The sequence below is a fragment of the Tenrec ecaudatus genome, chromosome 1, assembly GCF_050624435.1.
Source record: "Tenrec ecaudatus isolate mTenEca1 chromosome 1, mTenEca1.hap1, whole genome shotgun sequence".
Classification (NCBI taxonomy): Eukaryota; Metazoa; Chordata; class Mammalia; order Afrosoricida; family Tenrecidae; genus Tenrec; species Tenrec ecaudatus.
Genome location: NC_134530.1, coordinates 89542827 through 89567106, shown reverse-complemented (window position 1 = coordinate 89567106; position 24280 = coordinate 89542827). Strand labels below are relative to the sequence as shown.

Sequence of the window (24280 nt, the reverse complement as noted above, 5' to 3'; positions counted from 1 at the left end):
ATTTAAGAAATTCTTCTTGAGAAGACATTTTGAAACACAACCCCAAAGAGAAAATGTCTTTATATGTGTGTGTAAATATTTTCATTGTGTGTATTCATAGATGTTGACTATGTCAACAGGAATTCACTTTTTGTATTGTGATTGTGATCAGGTTGAATTTCAAAGGGATTTACCAACTTTTTTCCTACTACTACCAGTATGTGAAAGTGTCTTTTCTTACGTATTTTTTCACTGATGCACCTAATACGGTGGTTCTTAACCTTACTAATACTGTGACCCTTTAATACAGTACCTTATGTTGTGGTGATCCCCAATCATAATATTTGGTTTCTATTTCATAACTGTAATTTTGCTATGAATTGGACCACCCCTGTGAAGGGGTTATTTGAACCCACAGGGGTCATGACCCACAGGTTGAGAACTACTGATAGGATACATTGTTATGCTGGCTAGTTATACTTTTCTATCTGTGATTTACTTGTATATGTAATTCCATTCCCCATTTTAAATTTTTTTATTTTCTGCCTAATTTTAGGGATTTTCTACAATCTCTTTGCCATATACATAACAGTATTTTCCCTATTTTCCATTGTCTCTCACCGTAGTTTATGGTATCATCTGCTATGCAATGTCCTTGCAATTTGTCCTGTGTAATCTTTGTGACTTATGCTCAGAAACATTTTCTTGTTTGTCAGTTATGGTTTCTCTAAAATTCTTGTAGTGCTTTTATGGTTTGGTTTTGTGATTTAAAAGCCTTTGCAATCTTTTCTTTGCTTATTTGAAATCCCAGTGAAGGGCTATTTTTTTTTTGGTACAAAATAAAAACTTGTTAGATTTATTTGGGAGTGTGTAGTATGAATCATGCATACGGAAGCTCAGCAGTGACTAAGGAAGGCCAAAGACGGATGGATGCATTTTAATGATGGTGCTGGTGATCAATATTGAAAGTGTCACAGACTGCCAGCAGAACAAAGATGTCTCTCTCTCGTGGAGGAGTAACAGCGAGAATACTCGTTGAAAGTGAGCATGTTCTCAAGTACTCGGGATGAGTAATCAAGAGCAACCTGTGCCTATAAAATAACGTCTTCTTTGGTACGGGAGAGGGGCAGCAGCGAAGAGAATGACCTGCAAGGAGATGGATTGTTACAGTAGCTGCGACAGTGGGCTCAGCCACAGCATTGTGAGGGTGACACAGGACTGGACAGTGTTTCATTCTGTTTTACATAAGGTCACCATGACGCGGAACCAGTCAATGGCAGCTAACAACAGTGGAGTTACTTGTCAGTTAGGAAAGAATCTGGGTTAAATTAACTTTAACACCCAGTTAAATTTACACTTAGATGGTTTCTCCTTGAAATTGAGCATAGTTTAAAAATAAAGCTCAAGCAGTTGTCACCTAAAATTTTACAAATTTTAAGCTGAGTTTTTCAGCACATTTTTAACGCAGTTTTTGTGGTAAAATTAGGTGTCTTGGCAGATATTTGGGTCAGCTTATACTCGAGTGTATATGGTAACTAAATTTTTGTGTGCATTCTGTAATACTCAATATGAGTTTCTCTTTAAGACATGGAGCTTATAGCAGTTAACTAGATAAACAAGGCCCTTGTTTAAAAGGAATTGGGGCTGTATTAGAGATATCTAAACAGGAAGAAAATAAATACAAAGAAAATGAATGCAGATGATGTGAGTGTTAGTGAAATAACAAGGTGCTGTGACGGGGTGAGGCTTTCTGAGAGTTGAAGGATAGCAAGGAGATCAGCCAGAGCCCATGCATGCCGTCAAAGCTAGGAGAGGAGCATTCCAAGTTATCTCAGTGCAGAGATTCTGAAGGGGCCGCGGGGGGGGGGGGGGGAGGGGGGATTGTGTTGTCTTGCTTTTCTGTGTATGTGATGTGTTTATCCTACTTGAAAATTTGTCATAGATATTTATGGGCAGATTCTTTAATCATCCTTGGATGCCCATAATATTCTACGTTCATTACTATGCACATGTGACTTATGATTATTTGCTTGTCTGATTCCCCTTCAGAATTAACTTCTATTAATTCAAGTACTTCATCATTCATTTCTGTATTCTCATTATCTCACACATGGTGGACGCACTAAATATTTGTTACAAGAAAGAATTATAAAAATAGTTAAGGCCAACTTGTTATCCCATGTCTTGGGTACTGTTTCAGAAATCTTAACTCATTCAGGAATCTTACATCCTTTTTTTTTAACCCGTTATTGGGAGCTAATGCAAAATCATTCCATAGCTCAATCGCATCAAGCAGTATTGTACAATTGGTACCACAATCAATTGCAAACACTCTCTCCTCCTCCCATGTTCCTTCCCCACTTCCCCAGGAACCCTTATTCTGTTTGTTGATTCTACACGTTCATTAATCCTGGGTATCAGATACCAAAAACAGAAAAACATGTAACAAAAATTCAAGAGGTCTATCCACAGTGACAAAATACATCTGAGCTAAGCCCCAATATGGGAAAATAAAATCCAGAAAGCATCGAAAACCAGACCAGACCCAACATGTGTCAGAGGGGGGCTCAAGTGACAAGGCTTTCACCGTGTAAAGTCAGGTTTATCATTTTGATATCTTGTGTAGTCATCTCTACAATACTTTCTGTTTGGTAACCCGTTCCTTCCTATCTGTCCATTTTGGATAGATGGAATCACTGGAGGCTTATTTCCTGTGTCGATCTCACACATGTGTCTTGGGCTTCCACTGTCATCTTTAAGCTCCTGAACTCTTCTCTCCTTTGGCTTTGGAGTATGTGATTTCCAATCCTCGGGTCACAGATGTTGGTGTGCTTCTACCATGTGGACTTAGTTAACATCTCACTAGAAGACTGCTGGTTTGGAAACAACCCTTTCCTGCTCCAGGCACTATTCTGTTTGTTAGACGGACATCATTTAATTTCTTCACCATAGTTTGCCTTAGCACCGATAGCTCCTGTTCTTCCTTCTTTAGGCGCACGTCTAGCAGGGTTAACGTGACATTCTTATTCTAGTATGTAATCTATGATGTAGTCAAGTTCAAATCTTTCTCATTTAATATTTTTCCAACATTTCTGTATTCTATATTAATCTTTTTCTCCTTCACTTTTTAGAATTTCACTTGTGTCATTTTCTTACCCCTTCACTCTACTACTCTCTGGATTTAACCTAATCACTGACATTCATGATACTAAATCTAACAGGTATTTTCTACTTGCCTCATGGGGCCCTGAGCAGCATTTGAAATGTAACAATTTCTGCTATCTTTCCCCTTGTTCTCCCTGACACCACATTCTCCAAATGTTCCTGTCACCTCTCTGCAGGTGCCTCCTCTGCTCCACAGGTCTTGGAGTCATAAGACTCCATTCTTACATTCACACCTTGGGGCACTGGGTTGAAGTCTGGTCCTTCTTTCCCTGTGGAGATAGAAGCAATACCCTCCGCTTGGCTGGGTTAGCGCCCCATGCCCCCTCTACCCATTTCTTCCTTATTTTCGTCTTATTTTCTTTTCTCACCTCCTCCCCATTTGTCTACCATTGTACATCTCTGGACTTGATCTGGTCCTTGCCATACTGCACGGTCCTCACCTCAAGAATGTTTGTATACAGTAGCTTTTCCCCTATTACATTTTTTTTAATGCTTACCTCAGCGGGCTCATGTTATAGTTGTCCTTTTGTGTCTGACTTACTTCGCTTAGCATGATTTCCTCCAGTTCTTCCCATGCCACTATGTGCTTCGTACGTTCATCACAGCTTCTTTAGTGATGCGTAATACTCCATTGTATGTCTATATCACAGTTTTTTAATCCAATTGTCAGTTGATGGAAACTTGGGTTGCTTACAATTCCTTGCAATTGTGAACTGTGCCGCAAAGAACATTGGAGCACAGATGTCTGGGCTTGGTTTGTTTCTTGCCTCTTCTGGGTATATGCCCAGTAGGGGGATTGTATGGTAATCAATTTCCATCTGTTTTAGGTATCGCCAGATTGATTTCCATAGTGGTCGTACATACTTACAAGTCCACCAGCAGTGGATGAAAGTTCTGGCTTCCCACAGCCCCTCCAACACTTGTTGCTTTCTGATTTTTTTTAATTGGGCTACCTTTGATGGTGTTTGGTGGTACCTCATTGTTGTTTTAATTTGCATTTCTCTTATGGCTAAAGATCGGGAACATTTTCTCACATGTTTGTTGGCCATTTGGATTTCTGCCTCTGTGAAACTTCTGTTCAAGTTCTTTGCCCACCTCTCAAGTGGGCAATTAGCTTTTTAATCTTTGGAAGCTAGGGAACCAGTGGAGAGGTCTGGGAGGCTGGCACCAGTACCAAATCCTAAGTAGACGCCTGTCCCTCCCCCCAGAAGAATTTATTTCAAAGGACTGCATTGAATCTGCAGCTCCGGGAGAGGGGCATATCTGATCAGAGTACACGGGAGCAGATGAAGGGGGAGTAGGAGAGAGTGGAGCACATCCTGGTCCACCAGGCCTTGAGGACCATGACCCCAATTAGAGCAGCCAGTCCACAGAGAGGACAACATGGCCAGCCCCACTGTGAGACATGATGTCCCTCGCTGACCCATGGCCCTGCGGGGGACAGCACTGGGGACACAGTGTGGGAATTGCACCCGACCTGATCCCACCACACCGAGGCAAAGCACTGGGGGAGTACAGCGCAACAGCAAGGGAATGGAGCGGCAAGGTCCCCAGGGAATGCTGAAGGTGGACTTTGGGGCCAGGGCGTGGTGCCCCAACAGACTGCACTGGAAAACACTCCTAAAGGGCAACAAATGATCCTTGAACTAGCGACAAGCTTTTCTTTCTTGTTGTGTTTTGTTTTGTTCTTTGTCAGTAGTTTGTTTTTGTTGTTTAGTTGTATATTGTTACTTGGTTTGCTCTGTCTTGTTTTTGTGCATGTTATTATCTCTGTAGGTCTGTCTAAATAAGATAGGCTGGATGAACAATCTGGACGAAAAACAATGGGACCTATAGTTCCGGAGGGAAATGGGATGGGGGAAGTGGGGGGTGAGGAAGTGATGTTAACAAACCCAGGGACAAGGGAACAACAAGTGATCCAAATTGGTGGTGAGGTGGGTGTGGCAGTCCTGGTAGGGCATGATCAAGGGTAACGTAACTAAGAGGAATTGCTGAAACTCTGGTGGGGACTGAGCATGATAGTGGGACAGGAGGGAAGTCAAAGGAAATAGAGGAAAGAGAGGGGAGGCAGAGGGCATTTATAGAGGTCTAGACAAAGACATGTACATATGCAAATATATATATGAGGATGGGGAAATAGATCTATGTGCCTATATTTATAGGTTAAGTATTAAGGTGGCGGAAGGACATTGGGCCTCCACTCAAGTACTCCCTCAATGCAAGAATACTTTCTTTTATTAAATTGGCATTCTATGATGCTCACCCTCCCGACACAACCGCTGAAGTCAAAGCGGGTGAATAGGCAAATGTAGTGAAGAAAGCTGATGGTGCCCGGCTATCAAAAGAGATAGCGTCTGGGGCCTTAAAGGCTTGTGACAAGTGGCTATCTAGCTCAGAAGCAACAAAGCCCACATGGAAGAACACAGCAGCCTGTGTGATCACGAGGTCCCGAAGGGATCAGTTGTCAGGCATCAAAGAACAAAAAATCATATCATTGGGTGCACACCTCCATGATACGATTGCCAAGGACAAACAGGTGAATAAGCAAATGTGGCGAAGAAAGCTGATGGTGCCCGGCTATCAAAAGGTAGAGCGTCTGTGGTCTTAAAGGCTTGAAGGTAAACAAGCGGCCATTTAGCTCAGAAGCAACAAAGCCCACATGGAAGAAGCACACCAGCCTGTATAGTCACGAGGTGTCGAAAGGATCGGGTATAAGGCATCATCAGAATAAAAAAATCTTACCACAGTGAATGAACGGGGAAATGCAGAGTGGAGACCCAAAGCCCGTTTGTCAGCCGCTGGAGACCCCTTTGCTGAGGGGCCTAGGGAAGGAGATGAGTCAGTCAGGGTGCAATGTAGCACTGATGAAGAATACAGCTTTCCTCTAGTTCCTAAATGCTTCCTCTCCCCACCCCCCACTGTCATGATCCAAATACTTCCTTGCAAGTCTGGCTAGACAAGAGAATGTACACTGGTGCAGATAGGAGCTGGAGGCACAGGGAATCCCGGGCGGATGATACCTTCAGGACCAGTGGTGTGAGTGGCGATACTGGGAGGGTAGAGGGTGAGTGGGTTGGAAAGGGGGAACCGATTACAAGGATCTACATGTGATCTCCTCCCTGGGGGACGGACAGCAGAAAAAGGGTGAAGGAAGACGTCGGACAGGGCAGGATATGACAAAATAATTTATAAATTATCAAGGGTGTATGAGGGAGGGGGTAATGGGGAGGGAGGGGAAAAAAGAGGACCTGATGCCAAGGGCTTAAGTGAAGAGCAAATGCTTTGAAAATGATGAGGGCAAAGAATGTACAGATAGATGTGCTTTACACAATTGATGTATGTATGGATTGTGATAAGAGTTGTATGAGCCCCTAATAAAATGTTTTTTTAAAAAGACTCCATTCTTAGAATGATACAGATGAGTAACAGATGGCCTTAATGCTCCTGTAGTTTGTGCCCTTTGAACCAGGACTTTTCAGCATTGAAAAATGATGTGTAAATGCAAGATAGAAAAACAAATAAAGAAATCCTGTAGTGCCAAATTTCTTTGGGAAATGTCAATATGAACTCAAGATTTATTTCATGTCAAAGCATTTTCCACTTAAATGGCTGAGAAACAATGATTAACCTACGATGAGTGAGTGTCCAGGTTAGGATTTTGAAAGAAGAAAATCTCATTCATAAAAAAATCCAGCTCCTTAAAAAGAGGTCAATTTCAGGAAATAAATATGCAATAACTCGGATCATTTTGTTATGAGAAAGAGCAAGAAGTCATTGAACACTCACTGCCATGATGTTGATGCCCACTCCTAGCGACTCTGTTAGACAGGTGGAACTGCCCCTGTGAGTTTCTGAAACTGTGGCTCTTTATGGGAATAGAAAGCCCTCTCCTTCTCCTAGAGCCGCTAGTAGCTGGTTGTTTCAAACTGTTGACCTTTTGGTTAGCACCAACTCTTCTCATTGAAGACGACCACTGTGGTATCAAACCCACTCAGAAGCAGTTTGAATTGGTTTTCATTTGCCAAACATGTAAAAGTTTGAGTACTAATATGGACAATAAGTGCAATGCGTTTAAAAATATCAAGTATGTTTGACTCAAGAGTTCGTAAATGAAGCTAAAGAAAATACGGAATTGATTTATTTTAGGAGATTTCAGTGAACAAATTTAATATTTGAAAACTCAAGTAATGGGAAAGATTCCAGCTCCACCGCTGGCTTGGCAGCCAGTAATGAAAGGGCTCTTCAGAGAGAGGCGCTTACCTCAGCTTTTAAGTGAAGCCACCGTGACAGGTGTTACCTTTCAGCAAAAACTAAAGTACTGAGGAGCCCTGGTTGTGCTGTGGGTTACTTTAGGTCCTTAAGCTCAAGGTCAGCAGCCCCCACACACCAGTTGATCTGATGGAGGAAGAAGAGACTGTCTGCTCCAGTAAAGATTTACAGTCTCAGGAATCTTATGCATATCTATGTGTGGAGTACACACAATGGCAGTGGGCTTCATGCTATTTTGAGTAATGAGTTAATTGACCTTGTGTGTCAGTGCCTTTGTTTCTTTTGTATGTTTTTGTGCTGCAATAGCAAATTCTAGAAGTAGGTTTTAAAAAAAAGTCATTTTATTGGGGGCTCATTCAACTCTTATCACAATCCATACATACATCAATTGTGTAAAGCACATTTGTACATTTGTTGCCCTCGTCATTCTCAAAACATTTTCTTTCTACTTGAGCCCTTGGTATCAGCTCCTTATTTCCCCCCTCCCTCCCTGCAATCTCTCCTTCACGAACCCTTGATAATTTATAAATTATTATTGTCATCCCTTCATCCACTTATCTGTTGTCTGCCCCCCAGGGAGGGGGTTATATGTAGATCTTTGTGATCGGTTCCCCTTTCCAACCCACCTTCCCCTTCCCCTCCTGGTATCGCTACTCTCATTATTAGTACTGAGGGATTTATCTGTCATGGATTCCCTGTGTTTCCAGCTCTTATCTGTACCATTGTACATCCTCTGGTCTAGCCAGATTTGCAAGGCAGAATTGGGATCATGATAATGGGGTGAGGGTGCGGAGAGAGCATTAAAGAACTGGAGGAAAGTTGTATGTTTCATAGGTGCTTTACTGTACTCTGACTGGCTGGTCTCCCCATGACCCTTCTGTGAGTGGATGTCCAGTTGCCTGCAGATGGGCCTTGGGTATCCACTCTGCACTCCCCCTCAGTCACATCGACATGATTTCATCTTCACTGATGCCTGATCCCATCAACGCCTCATGATCGCACAGGCTGGTGTGCTTCTTCCACGTGGGCTTTGTTGCTTCTTAGCTAGATGGCCGCTTGTTTACCTTCATGCCTTTAAGACCCCAGAGGCTTTATCTTTTGATAGCTGGCCACCATCCATTTTCTTCACCACATTTACTTATATACCCACTTTGTCTCCAGCTATTGTGTTGGAAAGGTGAGCATCATGGAATGCCAATTTAATAGAACAAAGTGTTCTTGGATGGAAGGGGTAGAGGCCCAATGTCCATCTGCTACCTTAATACTAAACCTATAAATATATGTACATATATCTATTTCCCCATCATCATATATAAATATATTTACATATGTGCATGCCTGTAATTAGACCTCTATAAATGCTCTTTGCTTCCTAGCGCTTGCCTCTATTTCCTTTTACTTTCCTCTTGTCCCACTATCATGTGCAGCCATCCTTTGGGTTTCAGTAATTCCTCTCAGTTACATTGCCCTTGATCAAGCCCCACCAGGCCTCCTACACCCTCCTCACCATCTATTTTGGATTACATGTTCCCTTGTCCCTGGGTTTGTTAATACCCGCTTTCTTTCCCCTGCCTCCCCATCTCCTATGTCCCCCTGGATCCTTTGGTCCCCTTGTTTTCTCCTCCAGATTGTTTATCCCCCCTATCTTACAAATTTACTTTCTTACAAGTGTAGATGACTGGAAGTCTGAATTCAAAGTAGTGGCTCCAGGGAAAATATTTCATCAACTTCTGGTCTTTGATGAGTGTCTTGTGGTGTTGTATCTGCCTTTTATATCTCTGCTTACTTGCTTGATCTGCTCTTTTACATTACAAAAATGACTTAAGATAACCTTACTTATGTGACGCCATTAACACAACAGAAAAAAACCTAGATTCCAGTGGATTACACCCACTGGTATACAGGTTAGGATTTACATCATATATTTTTTAGGACACAGTTCATTCCATAACTATTTCTACCAACTAAGCAGAAGGAAACAACCTAATATTTTTCTTAGAAGAACAAAGTACCATTTATGAAGCAATATTGCCAAAAAATTTTATTCTTAATATGAACAAAGATTTGGATCCAGAGGAACATGTTAAATACGCTACAGGGATGCAATCAATATCTACAAAACAAATGTTAGTTTGTTCAACAGATAATAACTGTTTCTTCAAATACATTGCGTGGGCTAAAGATATGGGGGAATTTTCCATTGTTAGCTAACTGAGAGACCTGAAAACAGCTTTCATAACATTACATGACACTATCTGTGTATAGACATGTCTGTCCCACTAGATGAGTTCTCAAAACCAGGAAAGGTTTCTTACTCTTCCTTTATCTACCTTTTGCCAGCACACAGCCCGATGTTTGCGAGGAATCAATAAATATTTCCTACACGCTTTATTTGATGACTTTGACCTTTAGTTCGCTTGATCAGTAAACTTACAAATTGTACATAACATCCCCTTAGTTTCCTTTGTCCATTTTGAGTATCATGAATTCTTGTCAGTTTCTTTAATACGTCCCGATTGCATGCTTATTTCTCAAAAGCACGGCTTACTCTCCTAATATTATGGAGGAAATTGGTCTCTTGCAGATGAAAACGTGCTTTTCAAAGATTGACCAGATTTTGGTGCTGCTGCTTATTTAGTTGTGTATGAAAATCACTTAACTCCTCTGGGCCTTGATTCCTCCACCAAATTGGGATAGATTTAAGTGATCACTCTAAGGCAGTGGCTCTCAATCTTCCTAAAGACGTGACCCCTTTATACAGTTCCTTATGGTGTGGTGATCCCCCCCCACTATAAAATTATTTTGTTGCTACTTCATAACTGTTATTTTGCTACTGTTATGAATCGTAATGTAAATAATAACGTGTTTTCCAATGGTTTTAGGTAACCCACAAGCCACAGGTGGAGAACTGCTGCTCTAAGGATATAATAAAACATTGTATATGAAAATAACTAGTATCATATTTAATATCTATTAATAATGTATTAGATGTCATGTTTTCAAATGTGTATTCACCATCATTGATCCTATTACCTTCACAGAAACCTTCTCTACATATACCCTCAGAGTCTTAATTTTGCCAATCGTCAGGGTTCTGCCAGAAACATAACAGTGAAAGTCCAATTTATGTATGGTGAGGATTCGAGCAATGCCATGCCGGTAAGAAATGTTATTTGCTTTTGCTGTGCCTCAAATATGGTCCAAAAGACATATTGTTATGTTTGGGTTGGGAGTTCCTAAGTGGAAAATATCTTTTAAACCAAATTTCTAATTGTATCACTTTCTGTATTGGTAATAATGTATTTAAAGTCATTCTGCTTTTTTGTGTGTGCAGGATATGGTATAATACTGGGCTTTCCTAATGATACAAGGACTAATAAAACTTGTAGTTCAGAGGAGATATAATAAAACAAATCCATATAATACCAGTATAGTGGCTCTCAGAAAAGGAGATCAGAAATTTGCAGGGAACTTTATTGAAATACCAAAACCCCAAACTAAACTCACTGCCATCGAGTCAATTTTGACTCAAAGCAACCGTATAGGGCAGAGTAGAACTGCCCCGCTGGGGGTGTGAAGCTGTTAATCGTAATGGAAGCAGAGCCTCGATTTCTCCTGCTGTGCCTTGCAGTCCCCAGCCCAGTGTGTAAGCCCCTGTGCCGGCAGCACTCCTTCCTGAGGAGGTACATTGACCTTTTCTGCTGCTCTTAGTCTCTGGGGTTCTAACCCTTCTCACGTATCAGAATAAAGGACCAGGTGAGGAAGGTGGCAGGTGGTGAGGGGGTGGTACATACATGAAATCATCTTACAATTTGAAAATGTACCCCAGGGGATTTTAATATGTACGAACCTTGCCATCTTGGGTGAGAAGCTGTGACGGTAGTTCTCAACGCAGCACTTCGGGCTGACCTGGAGAGCTCTTAAAGCTAACGATGGCCAAGGTGGATTCCACTTCATCTCAACCATGATCTCTGAGGCGGGGAAGCTAGCATTGGTACCTTTTAATTTCCCCAGAGGAACACAGTTGGGGGCCAGTGCTAACCGTTAGAAGACGGGCATGGAGATTCAGAGGCATACATGGATAACGTAGGTTTTTGGCTAAACGAAAGTTGGGTCAGTTGGAGAACACCAGTATTAGAAATGTTCAGCCCCTAGAACTCACGTGGAATGCAGGAGCTCTAAGAACTTGGTTAAACAACAGTCTTATTTTATCCTCCATCTCAGTCATTGGTATCAAGGTCCTCTAGTATTCTGCTTCCCAGGGAAATAGTTGTTTTATTCTCTTTGCCTCGGTTTCTTCCGCATTACAGCTCTTCCTGACGGCAGCAAGCACACGTTATTCATCTTTGTCGTCCCTTATGGCAGCTGATTCCGATCAAGGCACAGAGTATACGCTGAATGAATGTTTGTTCAATAAATGTAGAATTTACTTTGAGGTTTGGAATTGGCATTTCATACTCTTCCATGGATTTTCATTTCTGCTGCAGGAATGAGTGCACAAATTACTGGCTTATGAAAATAGATGTTTTGTCAGCCCAGCTGTCAATTGGTATATGCATTTTAGCTCCTGACAGGTGACCTTGGTGCAAAATAATCTGTTTTCATATTTTATCTTAAAAACTCCTACTTGCTTTAGTTTATATATTACCTCCTCTACCGCACCGCTCCAGCTGGACCTTGCCAACACTCCACATTGTCAGTTGGTTGCTCCCTGCTTCGATGCTACCAGGCCTTCCTCTCCCTTCTTTGCTGGGCCTGAGTACTCTGTGGTTATATGTTTATTTCTCCATCTCATTCATGAGATTGAGCGCTTGTACCTTGGCAGCTCTCGCAGAGCTTGGCCACTTAACTGAGGCTCAGTCCCTATCGAATAACTGAAAATATATGTCAAATAGCAAAAAAAGGGGACACTTCCTATTTTATGTCATTCATGTTACGTCAATAAATGACTTATTTTTTAAAGTGATAGCTTCCTAGAGGAAGAAGAAAAAGGCGCTGTTTCACTTAAGTATTATTAGTCATATGAAATATAATTCTCCCACCACCACCACCACTACCACACACACAAAAAAAAGAAATATAATTCTCTTACGTTTATGTGAGTGACTAGCTTTGGAAGAGTGAATAAATATGGATATTTTGTATGTGTGCTTAGTCTTAAAAAAATAAGAGCTACTGAAACGAGTCCTAAGATAATTTTGGATCAGATAATGTTGGTATGATAAAATTCTTAAACCTCATAATCCTAGTACTGAAGCAAAAGTTTACAAGAATATAATAAAATGTTCTTAGCAAAATGATGTGTCTCTAGGAAAGTCATATTTCCACTTTTACATATTCTTAAAGTAAGGTCTGTTTGAAATGTTGCATGAAGAAACATAAATGCCTGTGAATCAGCTCTTTTTATTTAAGGATGGTTCCAGTTGTTCCTTTTTGTATTAGAAATAAACTTCGAGTTGTTTTACCCCTTGTGTTGGTGGATGTGTGATGACCATTTACCGACTCATGAAAACGACGAGGCGCAGGCTCCTGCTAGACAGCATTGTAAGCCTGGCCAGCTCACATAGGAATCATAGCTGTGACCATTTATTTAATCAGCTGCCCTAATGAACTACTGTATACGTGTTAGTTGAATTGTTTTATCTTTAAGCTGAGGCTTTCTCTAAAAGCAGCATTGTAGTTTTTCCACTGTGGTGGATTTATTATTATTATTTTTCAAGCAGAGTATTATTTTTCTATTGCAGTGTAGCCTGTGGGAAGCGGTGGGTGCAAGCAACATAAAACTGCACCAAAATTAGGGTTTTTCTCATTTATAAACAACTTATACTTGACTTTCAGCATGACTGCTGTTGGAGTAGATGCCAGCAATTTGTATCGAAGTTTTGTGCCATGATTCAAAAGTCATACTTTTAAAATTCCAAATATATTACATCCTAGTTTAAAAATAAATTCTTTACCTCTTTAAGGAAACAGAAAAGGAAGGAAATGTTCCTTTTTGTCTAGTAGATATAAATATAATTAAAAACATGGAATGTTTGCATTTCAGATGGATCTGTTGAAAAGTAATTTAGAGTTAAGCAATTTAACTTATTAATGAGTGAGGCACATTGGCCCTTGTGTCTTCATTGGGCTGATTTGGCCCTTTGTTCTCAGTTATTAAACCAGACAAATTCTTCATAGATATGAAACATCCAGCATTTATTACAACAAAGTTTCAACATGCTGTTATTTGTTACAGGTAATCTTTGGTAAATCTAGCTGTTCAGAATTTTCAAAGGAAGCCTATACAGCCGTAGTATATCATAACAGGTACTGAATTCAAATATTTCTTTCAAAGTTAACTCACTTCTCAGTGACATTGTTAGACTCACATTAGTGTGTTTACCAAATGCATTGCTCTGCACCCATGTGCTAAATTCACGACAGTTGACATCCAAGTTGTTAATTTTCCACCTATAATCACGCAGTCATCCTATGTGGACATATCACATATGACTGTACACAAAGCATCTTTTCCATCTAATTCTCTGATTCTGTCACTGTTATCGCATTGTTACTGATTATCAGCTGGCCTCATAATTTTGGGTCTTTTTTCCATTTTGCCCTGACAACTTTTTATATAACTCTACTCTGCTTTAACCAATTAGTCATTTAAATTGGTGGTATTCTCAACAGCCAATAATCCTTTTTTCTACTGACCTTACATTTGGGCAGCTGCTAACGTTGACTAACCTTTAATTTCTGCTTCCGTCTCTGTGCATTATTGAATGCTGTTAGAGAAACACCACAAATAGCACCAATCAGAGTCCTCATTGATGCTACTTTGTGTGATGGGGTTATAGTACTTCATGTCACTTCCTCTCCTTTTGGTGGCACCACACTCAGAAAATTTATCTCCCTCACTTTTTTCCCAATCTTCTCATTTAACAGACCCATTCAGAAAACCTTTCTCTCCCCTCTCTGTTTGCTTCATTCTCAGCACTCCTGCTGTGCTGATTGAGACCATTCAACTTGGCATCTCTTCACCTGACATTCTCTCTCTACTGACCTACTTTTTAGTTTGTTTCAAAGGTAGCAAGAGCCCACGTTTTTCCTCTTTGTGACTCTCGTAACCAGTGCTCTCAGTGCACGCATCCAGCCTCTTCTGGACTGTGACAGTCTTCTTTTTCTCTGGCATCAGCAGTTGGCTGTTCCACAAGCTTGATCTCTTGCTCGGAACAGAAGCTAAAAGCGTCCCTTCTTTCAAAACATGCTTTTCTTCAGTGCTGCAGTTCGGCATGAGTTTTTCTCGCCCTTCTTAACGTTTCTTCTTCCTTACTTTTCCTTTATCTGGTTCTTTCTGCCTCTTCGAACACTCTGTTGTCTGTAGTGATTGCTTTTATTTCACCTTTAAATGTAAGAATCCCACAGGGTTTCCCGCTTTAACTTTTTCTATAAATATTCTCCCTTTAAATAAACTTTCTGAAGCTACTTTACTGTCTACCTTTGTACGAATTGTGTATTGATTTTCACTCATGGATTCATAACCGTTCTGCTAAGGCATAGTGGCTTATTGGATAAAGTCACTGCGGTGCTGCTGCTGCTGCTTTCTAGTGCCAGTGTGTCCAACCCTGCCTCTCGTCCTCCCTCCTTTCTGTCTGACATTATTGCCTTTGTAACAGTACGGGCATTTCCAGTTGCATGGGCTGAAAAGTTAAGGCATCCTTGCCTTTTCTATAGTCTTCACCCAATCTTAAAGTATTGATGATTTTCTTTCTGTATTATTGCCAAACAAATCTTGTATTGTCCTGTTTCTGGGATCTTTTTGGATCTTCTTTCTCTGTTACTACCCTTCCCCTCTGTTTATTAAACTCCTACTCATTCTTTAAGGCTCATGCATATATCAGTGATACTTCCCTCATCTCAAATGGGAATAATCTCTACAACCTTGTTCTGAAAACACTGTAAGCTCTTTACCAGGAGTTGGCAAACTTGTCTTTCAAAAAGTCAGATAGCATATATTTCAGGCTTCGTGGACTATATGATCTTTATTGCAACTCTTCTTAATTCTGCCTCATGTCATTGTGTAGCAAAAGCAACCATAGAAGATAAGCAACATAAATGCATGAGTATGTCTGTATTCCAATAAAACTTTATGAACAGTGAAATTTGAATTTTATATAATTTTCACAAATTGTGAAACATTCTTTCATTTTCTTTCCAGCCATTTAAAACGGTAAACACTGTTCTCACCTTTCATCGTCTATTAGAAGTGGTAATGGGCCAGATTTGGCCCATGTGCCATAGTTTGCCAATCCTAGCATGGTTGTATATATTAGGGGCCTTCAAAAAGTTTGTGGGAAAATAGAATAAAAAATAATGGAGTTTTCCCACGAACTTTTTGAACCTAATTTGTGTAAATAATCTTCCTACTAAATTACTACTAAGTTCTGAGGATAATTATATGTATACATTTATCTTTATAGTCACCACAAATATTGCAAAATATTAAGCCTAAAATGGGACAGTAAAATACATGTTGAATTAATAAGTCTCATAAATGTTTAATTTTTCACCATATTATTCACAAGTTATGATTTCTGGACAAAAATGAACTAATAAATCTCAATACCAGGAAAGATACTGATAGAAGTTAGTGTTTCTTAAAATTTTATCAGTATGTTGCTACATGTTTACTTTGGTTCTGTTAACATTACTGGAATTAACATGACAGTACCATCTGACAATTGCTGGTAAATTCAACTTTCCCATGATTCGTTGGTGATTGGTGAGATTAACATGTGATACACAGTCTTTTCATTCACCGAAAGCATCAAAGTCTCAGATGTATTAGTTATCTTTCTTGTTGCTACTAAAAGCCTTGTTTTATTTATATGTATGAGGTTAAATCTACCACTTGGAAGCCTCTTTGCCTCTTACTTGCGATAGGAGGATATTGGGCTTGGAGGGATAGCTCACCCTGCAGCGCCTGAAACTTCTCCTACTAGACGGGACAGCCTTTTCTTGAAAGACATTAGGAGTCATGTGGTTTGGATGCATTTCCATGGGTGTACTTCTAAGCGGTGCTCAGTGAGGATGTAAGCTTGGGACACTAGGCTCTATCCTTTTTAAGTCTGCATCATGAACAGCTGCCCTACTCGCCTATAAAATGTCCTTAGGGGCCACTTTTAATGAATATTAGAATGAAAGTGTCATTGATTTGACCGGACGTAATGTTTGTTGTATTCTTACAGTGATTGGGAGTTCTTCTAAATCATGGAAGGAATGCAGTGTGTGGTCACCCTCTCTCCCCCCTTTTAAGCATTCAGTCAAATACACTAGTTCATGTTTTGGTAACAGGTTTTTATTTCTTCAATAATCAAACAATAATGGCTATTGCATTCTATAGAGAGTTCAATGTGGTAGTATTTAAAGATACTTTGCCCCACTTTTTTTTTCCACAGAGATGACACAAATTAGCTGTCATATGTTATTTTATTTAAAAAAAACTTTCTGTGGCAATTATTTTAAATTATACACTTACAAAAATCTCATTTTTGTTTTCTTTGTAATGTGTATCAGAATTGGCTCTAAAATGTATAAAGTTCTTACTTGTCTCCCTTTCATACAGTTTTTAATGTAAGGAAAAGCTCAGCATCCAGTGGTGATTATTGCCTGAATTGCCAAGGAGTAGAATCACTGCTTTCATTAATAAAAAAAAGGAAGTCCATTCAGAAACAGTGGCCATTCCTTTATCTGGAATTAGGATTTAGTTACTTAGAGATTGGAAGTAAAGAAAAATGTTTTGGACTAGAGAAAACAATTAAGCATGGATTCTAAAATTAATTAAAAAGTTAATAAAATATAAAAATTAAAGAATTACTTGTTTTGAACAAATTACTGACTTTTTTATGTCTCTTATTTTTTATATGAAGGTCTCCTGATTTTCATGAAGAAATCAAGGTTAAACTCCCTGCTACTTTAACCGACCATCATCATTTGCTTTTTACTTTCTATCATGTTAGCTGTCAGCAAAAACAAAATACCCCACTCGAAACTCCAGTGGGATGTACAGTAAGTCTGTCTTACAGCATGTCTAGCACTTCTGACCTTGGAAGGGACTGTGAATATCTGGCTCCCCATACCTATTACAGCTGCATTGGTTAATAAGAGTCACTGTAGTTAAAAAAATACTCATTAGTGTAACTCATCAGTCAAATCAATTTAACCAATATGTTTACCACTTGAATGTTGGGCCTGACTGCTTGGTGTTCACCCAGTGTTTGAAGTCCCTAGGTGGCATAAGCAGCGTGTGCTTTGTGTCAGCATGAAGTGTGAAGTTTGATCCTACCGCTCAAGAAAGACCAGATGCCCTGCTTCTGTCAGATTACCTAGGGGACGCCATCTTTATGCATCCTATGAGCCAGTGGCAGTGGCACACCGCCCCCTCCCCCGCCCTCTTTGGACCTTCATTATTGGGGATATAATGCAAAGTCATCCAAATATGTAAAAACAGATTGATGGCTTCTTCAGAAAAGAATGTTTGACTCTAAAATGATTGAAAGAGATTATTAGAAAGAAATGAAAACCTTTGAGTATTTTCATGAGGATCATCGTCATGATGATAAAATTGAAAAGGTAAACTTAAAGTGCAGGATTATCATGAGTGTCACAATCCACGAAAACAAAAAATCACTTCGAAGGTACTTTTCTCTTTGGGTGAAAGCTTCATTTTTCTCATAAATGCCGGTGATAGCGCAAAGTACTTTGTAGTCATGATTTTAAGTGGTGTTGTTTTCAAATTCCTTCCCGTCCCGTACTTTTTCTCTGCAGTGTTTAGTTTGTTGGGTTTTGTTTTTGTTGTTGACTTTGGGTTTGTGATTTGAGAGACTCCATGCATTACTCAGCGGAACTGCTGCTCCATCGGGTGTTCGTGGCTATAATCGTTACAGAAGCCGATTGCCAAAGTGATTCAAACTGCCAACCTCTGGATTAGTTAGTCCGTGACAACTGTGCTAGTGAAGGATTTTTCAGCCCTTACTTTAAGAATAATCTCTTCATAAGTCAGTTTTACGCCATTCACTGAGTGGCCTTTATATAGTACCAACTTTCCCTTACATAAGAACTTTGTCTAGATTTAACCATCACATGACTAGTAAGAGCAGTGTTTTGAGAATCCTCTTCAATGAAGTGTGATCCTCGGGGAAACTTCTTAGAGGAATCATGAGGGTTTATTTCTTCTGGAATTATAGCCCCTTTGTGGTGGGTGGATCAGATAAATTTGACTCATACCAAATTCTCAAAACAGGTTTTCTAAAGAATGCACATTTAAATTGATAGTGTTTTCCTTTTCATTTAAAAGTGGATACCAATGCTTCAGAATGGACGACTGAAGACTGGTCAGTTTTGCTTACCGGTCTCACTGGAAAAACCGCCACAGGCATACTCTGTACTGTCTCCAGAGGTTAGTACCGCATGGTGAAGCTCTCCAGACCGAATGAAATGTGTGTCTACCAAGCTAGACTGTGCTCTTCCTTTTATCTGGATACATGTTATAACAAAGTTGTGATATTATTTCCCTAATGATTAAAGTCCCATATAAAACTTAGAAGCTTAATTTGAAGAATTTTTATATTGTGATCTGAGAAGATTTTTTTAAAAAATGAATGTTAGTAGACTGTTAATATTTCACTAAATGGCTAGAAACAATAGATTTAAATCACATTTTCAAAATCTTTTTATAAAGGCCATGTATAGAAAAATAGCTTAGCTCTAAAAATGCAATATCATGTCATTGTTTATACTTCTCCTCTTCGGTTGCTTGTCACTCACTTTGCCCTGGCCACACAGTCTTGCCTTATCTTCAGCCATGGTAAGCAGTTCCCATCTCTCACCCTCCCAAGAATGCCCTAGCACAAGGCCCTCTCTTTCATTTCATTCAGATAACCACGAGATACCAGCTCTCCAGAGAAGTTATCTCTTCTCATTTCTTGGTTTTAGCAGCTTCCCCCCTTCTGTAAATCCCTTACTTTGGCTTGAAGGGACCCTGGGCCCTAGGACAATTGAGGAGTTTTGTTTTGTTAAAAAGCACAGTGCTGTTTCTTCCTTTGACAAATTTCAAACGAGCTCTACCAATGATTGTGTCAAAAATGTCTCATAACTTGTATTATTTGTCTCAGTAGAGGTATTTCATTACTTTTACCTACTTATAAATGAATTTTACCATGGGAAAATGGCTTTATTCATTTCTTCCACGTGAAAAAAAAAAACACTTTGCTCTTTTCTTAGACATGGTAAACCCCTGAAAAAAGATATCCCTCCTATTTTCTGGGAATTCCCGTTTTGTTTTTTTTTTCACTTCTTTTGAAGGATATTCCACATGGCTTTTGATCTCATTTACATAACAAAAGCAGCACCCTATTTTGAACCAGAATCACATCTACAGGTACAGGGACCAAGATGGACACCCGTGTTTATACTGAAAGGGCGTCAGGATAAGAACCGCCGTAACAGCAGCCGTCTCCGTAAAAGACCAACCACCCCCGCTGCCCCGAGTTCTCCGTGGCGCCTGCACTCCCCTTGCTAGTCTACACGTGCCTCTTGACCTTTCAGACGCACTGTTGTTTTATTTAGAAAAGAAAGAACGAATGTGCTTGTACAAAATGACATTTTATAAATTCATGTTATTGTATTCCTTATTATTATTTTATTGATCATTTTGTTGGGGACTCTTTAATTTGGGGGGAACTCCTACAAATCTCATAATAAGCCATCATTCAGTGTATTAAGCACATGTACATATGTTGCCATCAACATTTAATGCTGTTTTTGTGGTAGAATTGGGTGCCTCGGCTGATGCTTGGCTCGGCTCACCCCCGAGTGTATATGGCTCTCTTCGTGTTGTGCGACCATTATTGATATCCTTCTCCAAATTGTTCACCGCCACGAACATACACACTCAGTCCTTCCCAAGCAAAACCCTTCCTTCACCCACAGTCACCATAGGTCCGGTTTGGTTTCTTTTTTTTTAAATAGTGTTACTGATATAATATTCACATATCATACACTGCTATAGGTAAGCCACTTTGAAAAGAATAGTTAGGCATCACCACGGTTAGCCAATCATTGTTTTTGCTATCTTACAGGTTCCTCTACCTGGCATGAAGTGGGTAGATAATCACAAAGGGGTTTTTAATGTTGAAGTTGTTGCAGTTTCATCTATCCACACCCAAGTGAGTATAGCACCCAGGTCCTGATTATCGATATTCTCTTGTTTATAAATTTGGTAATTATGAAAAAAAAACCCAAACAAACCAAAAAAACTCCAAACTAATTATTCATTACAACCTTTTTAGGAAGATAACTTAAAGAAAATATTTCTTATGATTTGGGCTTTTCTGTACTTCTTGAATATATATTCCATGTATAATTAGATCTCAATAATAAGCTATGTTTTACTCACTGAGATATATATATATCAAACTAGTAATTAAAATCAGAAATAGAAAGCTGTGATGTGTTAATATTTTTTTAATTAGCTGAGTAAAAGTTGTCCAGTAATCCAGTAGAATTGGGGAACTTAAAGAGTAATAATTGTTTTATATTTTACTCATTCTTTGTTTAGGATCCTTATCTTGACAGATTCTTTGCTCTGGTGAATGCTCTGGATGAACACATGTTCCCAGTACGGATAGGGGATATGCGGATCCTGGAGAACACCCTAGAAAACGAGCTGAAGAGCACTATTTCAGCATTGAGTTCATCCCAGTTGGAACCGGTGGTTCGATTTCTTCATCTTCTTCTTGATAAACTGATTCTTTTAGTTGTCAGACCTCCTGTCATTGCTGGCCAAATAGGTAACTTACACTTTTATGTAGAGATTGATGCCATTTGCAGTTTGCCTCTCCTAACTGTTGTGAAAGTAGAACCATAGTAGCTTCTTCTTATCTACAAGGCTGTGTATCATATGTTAGGATGCTACTTGTTATGCCAGAAAGTGGGTGATTTCCTTGTCTGCTTTTATAAATTATACCATTAAAGCTTCTCAGTATAGAAATTAATTTATTATGAAATGTTTTTAAAGGACTTATTATGTGCCAGATAATAATAGTTCAGTAAATGGCAATGGATGTCATTTGGCTTCTCTATTGCATAAGGTAGGAGTTAGATAAGCCTCCATAGTCTATTCTTTACCTATTCCAACACCAACCTTTCTTCCACATCTGTGCTGGGTTCAAGAAATTATTGCAATGACCACACAGATTCCATAGTTAGTACTCACAATTAAGGCGTGTATTAGGGAAGTTCATAGGTTACCACAAATCAGGATCAGCATACAGGGAGGACACAGCCGAATCGTTCTGTTCTTGGCCACAGCTGTGTTGCGGTTGCTGAGTCTATCCCCACTCCTTAGTCTCTCAGCCACATAGACTGCCTTTGCCTCCATGGGTCAGGACACAAGCCTGCCCACCGTGTTCTCCCACAGTTCCATATTTTTTGCCCAGGGAGGCAGAGGGTTCCCTATAGTCTCGGTGCTGTTCCGAGTCTCCATGCGACGGTCTCTAATGCATGTGGTCATGGCGGCCGTCACTACCTCAGAGAGCTAACGTGGTCTTCCGAGGCCCTCCGGGTTTTTCCTCTTCTCTGTTGCTTCAAAGATGGCTCAGCCTTACAGCTGAAGGCGAGGGGTGGGGGTGGTAGTTGGTAGTGGTAACGAACACAGATTAAGTCCCTCAAGAGTGTTACATATGATCCATTTTCACAGTCCCTCCTAGTCATCAGGTGGGAGTTAGAGGCTTTGGGGTGGGGGGGGGGGCCGTGGTAGGTGCCCTCGAGTTGGTTCTGACCCATGGTGACCTTATGTACGACAGAAGGAAACACTCTGGTTCTGCACCGCCCTCACATTCGCTCCTATGCTTGATCCAGTTGTTGCAGCCACGGTGTCCGTCCATGTCCTTGAGGGCCTTCCTCTTGTGCTGCCCCTCCACCTTACCAAACATGGTGTCCTCCTCCAGGGACTGCTCTCTCCTGACAGTATGTTCAAAGTATATAAGATGACATCTCACCAGATCCTTTGGACTTGGGTAGAAGAGCCATCTTATGAAATTTCCCTCCATCAAGCAGCCATCTAGCTCAGAAGCAACAAAGCCCACATGTAGAAGCACACCAGCCTGTGTGCTCACGAGGTGCCGAAGGGATCAGTTATCAGGCATCAAAGAACAAAAAATCATATCATTGTGTACTAACCTCCCTGATACGATCGCTGAAGACAAATGGGTGCATAAGCAAATGTGGCAAAGAAAGCTGATGGTGCCCGGCTATCAAAAGATATAGCATCTAGGGTCTTAAAGGCTTGAAGGTAAACAAGCGACTATCTAGCCCAGAAGCAACAAAGCCCATATGGAGGAAACATACCAGCCTGTGCGATCACGAGGTGTTGAAGGGATCAGGCATCATCAGAACAAAAAATCATATCATTGTGAATGAGGGGGAGTGCAGAGTGGAGACACAAAGCTCATCTGTAGGCAATTGGACATCCCCTCACAGAAGGCTCGCGGGGTTCAGATGAGCCAATCAGGGTGAAATGTAGCAATGATGAAACATACAACTTTTCTCTTGTTCCTAAATGCTTTCTTCCCCCACACCTCCCACCCCACTACCATGATCCCAGTTCTACCTTACAAATCTAGCTAGACCAGAAGATGTACACTGGTACAGATAGGAATGGGAAACACATGGAATCCAGGGCAGAAGATCCCTTCAGGACCAGTGGTGAGACTGGCGATACTGAGAGGATGAAGGGAAGGTGGGTTGGAAGGGGGAACTGATTACAAGGATCTACATATAAGCTCCTCCCTGGGGGACGGACAACAGGGCAAGATATGACTAAATAATAATTTATAAATTATCAAGGGTTCATGAAGGGGGGAAGCAAGCAGGGGGGATGGAAATGATGAGCTGATGCCAGGGCTTAACTTAAGAGCAAATGTTTTGAGAATGATGAGGGCAATGAATGTAAAAATGTGCTTTACACAATTGATGTATGTATGGATTGTGATGAGCTGTGTGAGCCCCCAATAAAATGATTTCCAAATAAATATATAGATAAATAAATAAATATCTAGCTAACACAACAACAACAAAAAAGAAATTTCCCTCCACCATAGATAAGCACTGACCCAGGCATAGTTTCCTGACTTTAAGGCTCTCACAGACTCATTAGGAAAACAGACAAATATGTAAATCAGGTTACATCTTACAGAACATGTAGTGTACTTGGTGACGTGTCTGGCAAGTGTTCATCTCCTAACCAGAGTCCACAGTTTAAACCTACCCGCTGTTCTTTGGGATAAAAATGGGGCTGTTTTCTTCCATAAAGTTTTACAAAATCTTGGAAACTCCTTGTAGGGTTGCCATGAGTAGGAGTAGACTTGATGAATGTTTTTGTTTTTTGGGTGGGGGAGCTGAGTAGTGAGTGCACTTAGTGTAACTAAAATTTTGCTATCTTCTATTTTCCATTTTTAAAAAAAGCTCTTCCCCTTATTCAAAATCTATACAAAATCTATAATAAGGGTTCAAAAACCTTTATTAAACAAAAAAAACAATGTAAATCTATCGTTTCTCCACACATCCTCCATAGATCTATATCTATATCCCTCTGAAGTCAGTATTTTCATCTGTCTAACCCTTCCTCACAGATGTCTGCTTTTCGCTCTCCAGTGTATCAGAACAGCAGTGTTGGCGTCCTTGGGAGACTCAATTGTGTTCCTTTTAAATGTTCTTTGAGTTTTGGAAACAAAATGAAGTTTAAAGGGGTAAGATTAGAACTGTAAGGTGGATGGTGTAAGGTTTCCCAGGGAAATTTTTGTAGAACAGCCCTGGCTACCTG

At 40.2% G+C, this 24280-nt stretch overlaps 1 protein-coding gene across 7 annotated transcripts in view; it reads left to right on the top strand.

The window, feature by feature from the left end:
• Positions 1–24280, top strand: part of DOCK7 (dedicator of cytokinesis 7) — a 223108-nt gene that overhangs the window by 104100 nt on the left and 94728 nt on the right. For all 7 annotated transcript variants that reach the window (XR_012785763.1, XM_075557038.1, XM_075557029.1 and 4 more), the window contains exons 15-20: positions 10455–10572; positions 13652–13722; positions 17328–17466; positions 18755–18856; positions 20538–20624; positions 21017–21248. Coding sequence is in view for 6 of the 7 variants with exons in the window: in XM_075557038.1 (XP_075413153.1) it covers positions 10455–10572; positions 13652–13722; positions 17328–17466; positions 18755–18856; positions 20538–20624; positions 21017–21248 (749 nt within the window). In the remaining variant the exon portion in view is untranslated. The remainder of the gene's footprint in view (positions 1–10454; positions 10573–13651; positions 13723–17327; positions 17467–18754; positions 18857–20537; positions 20625–21016; positions 21249–24280) is intronic.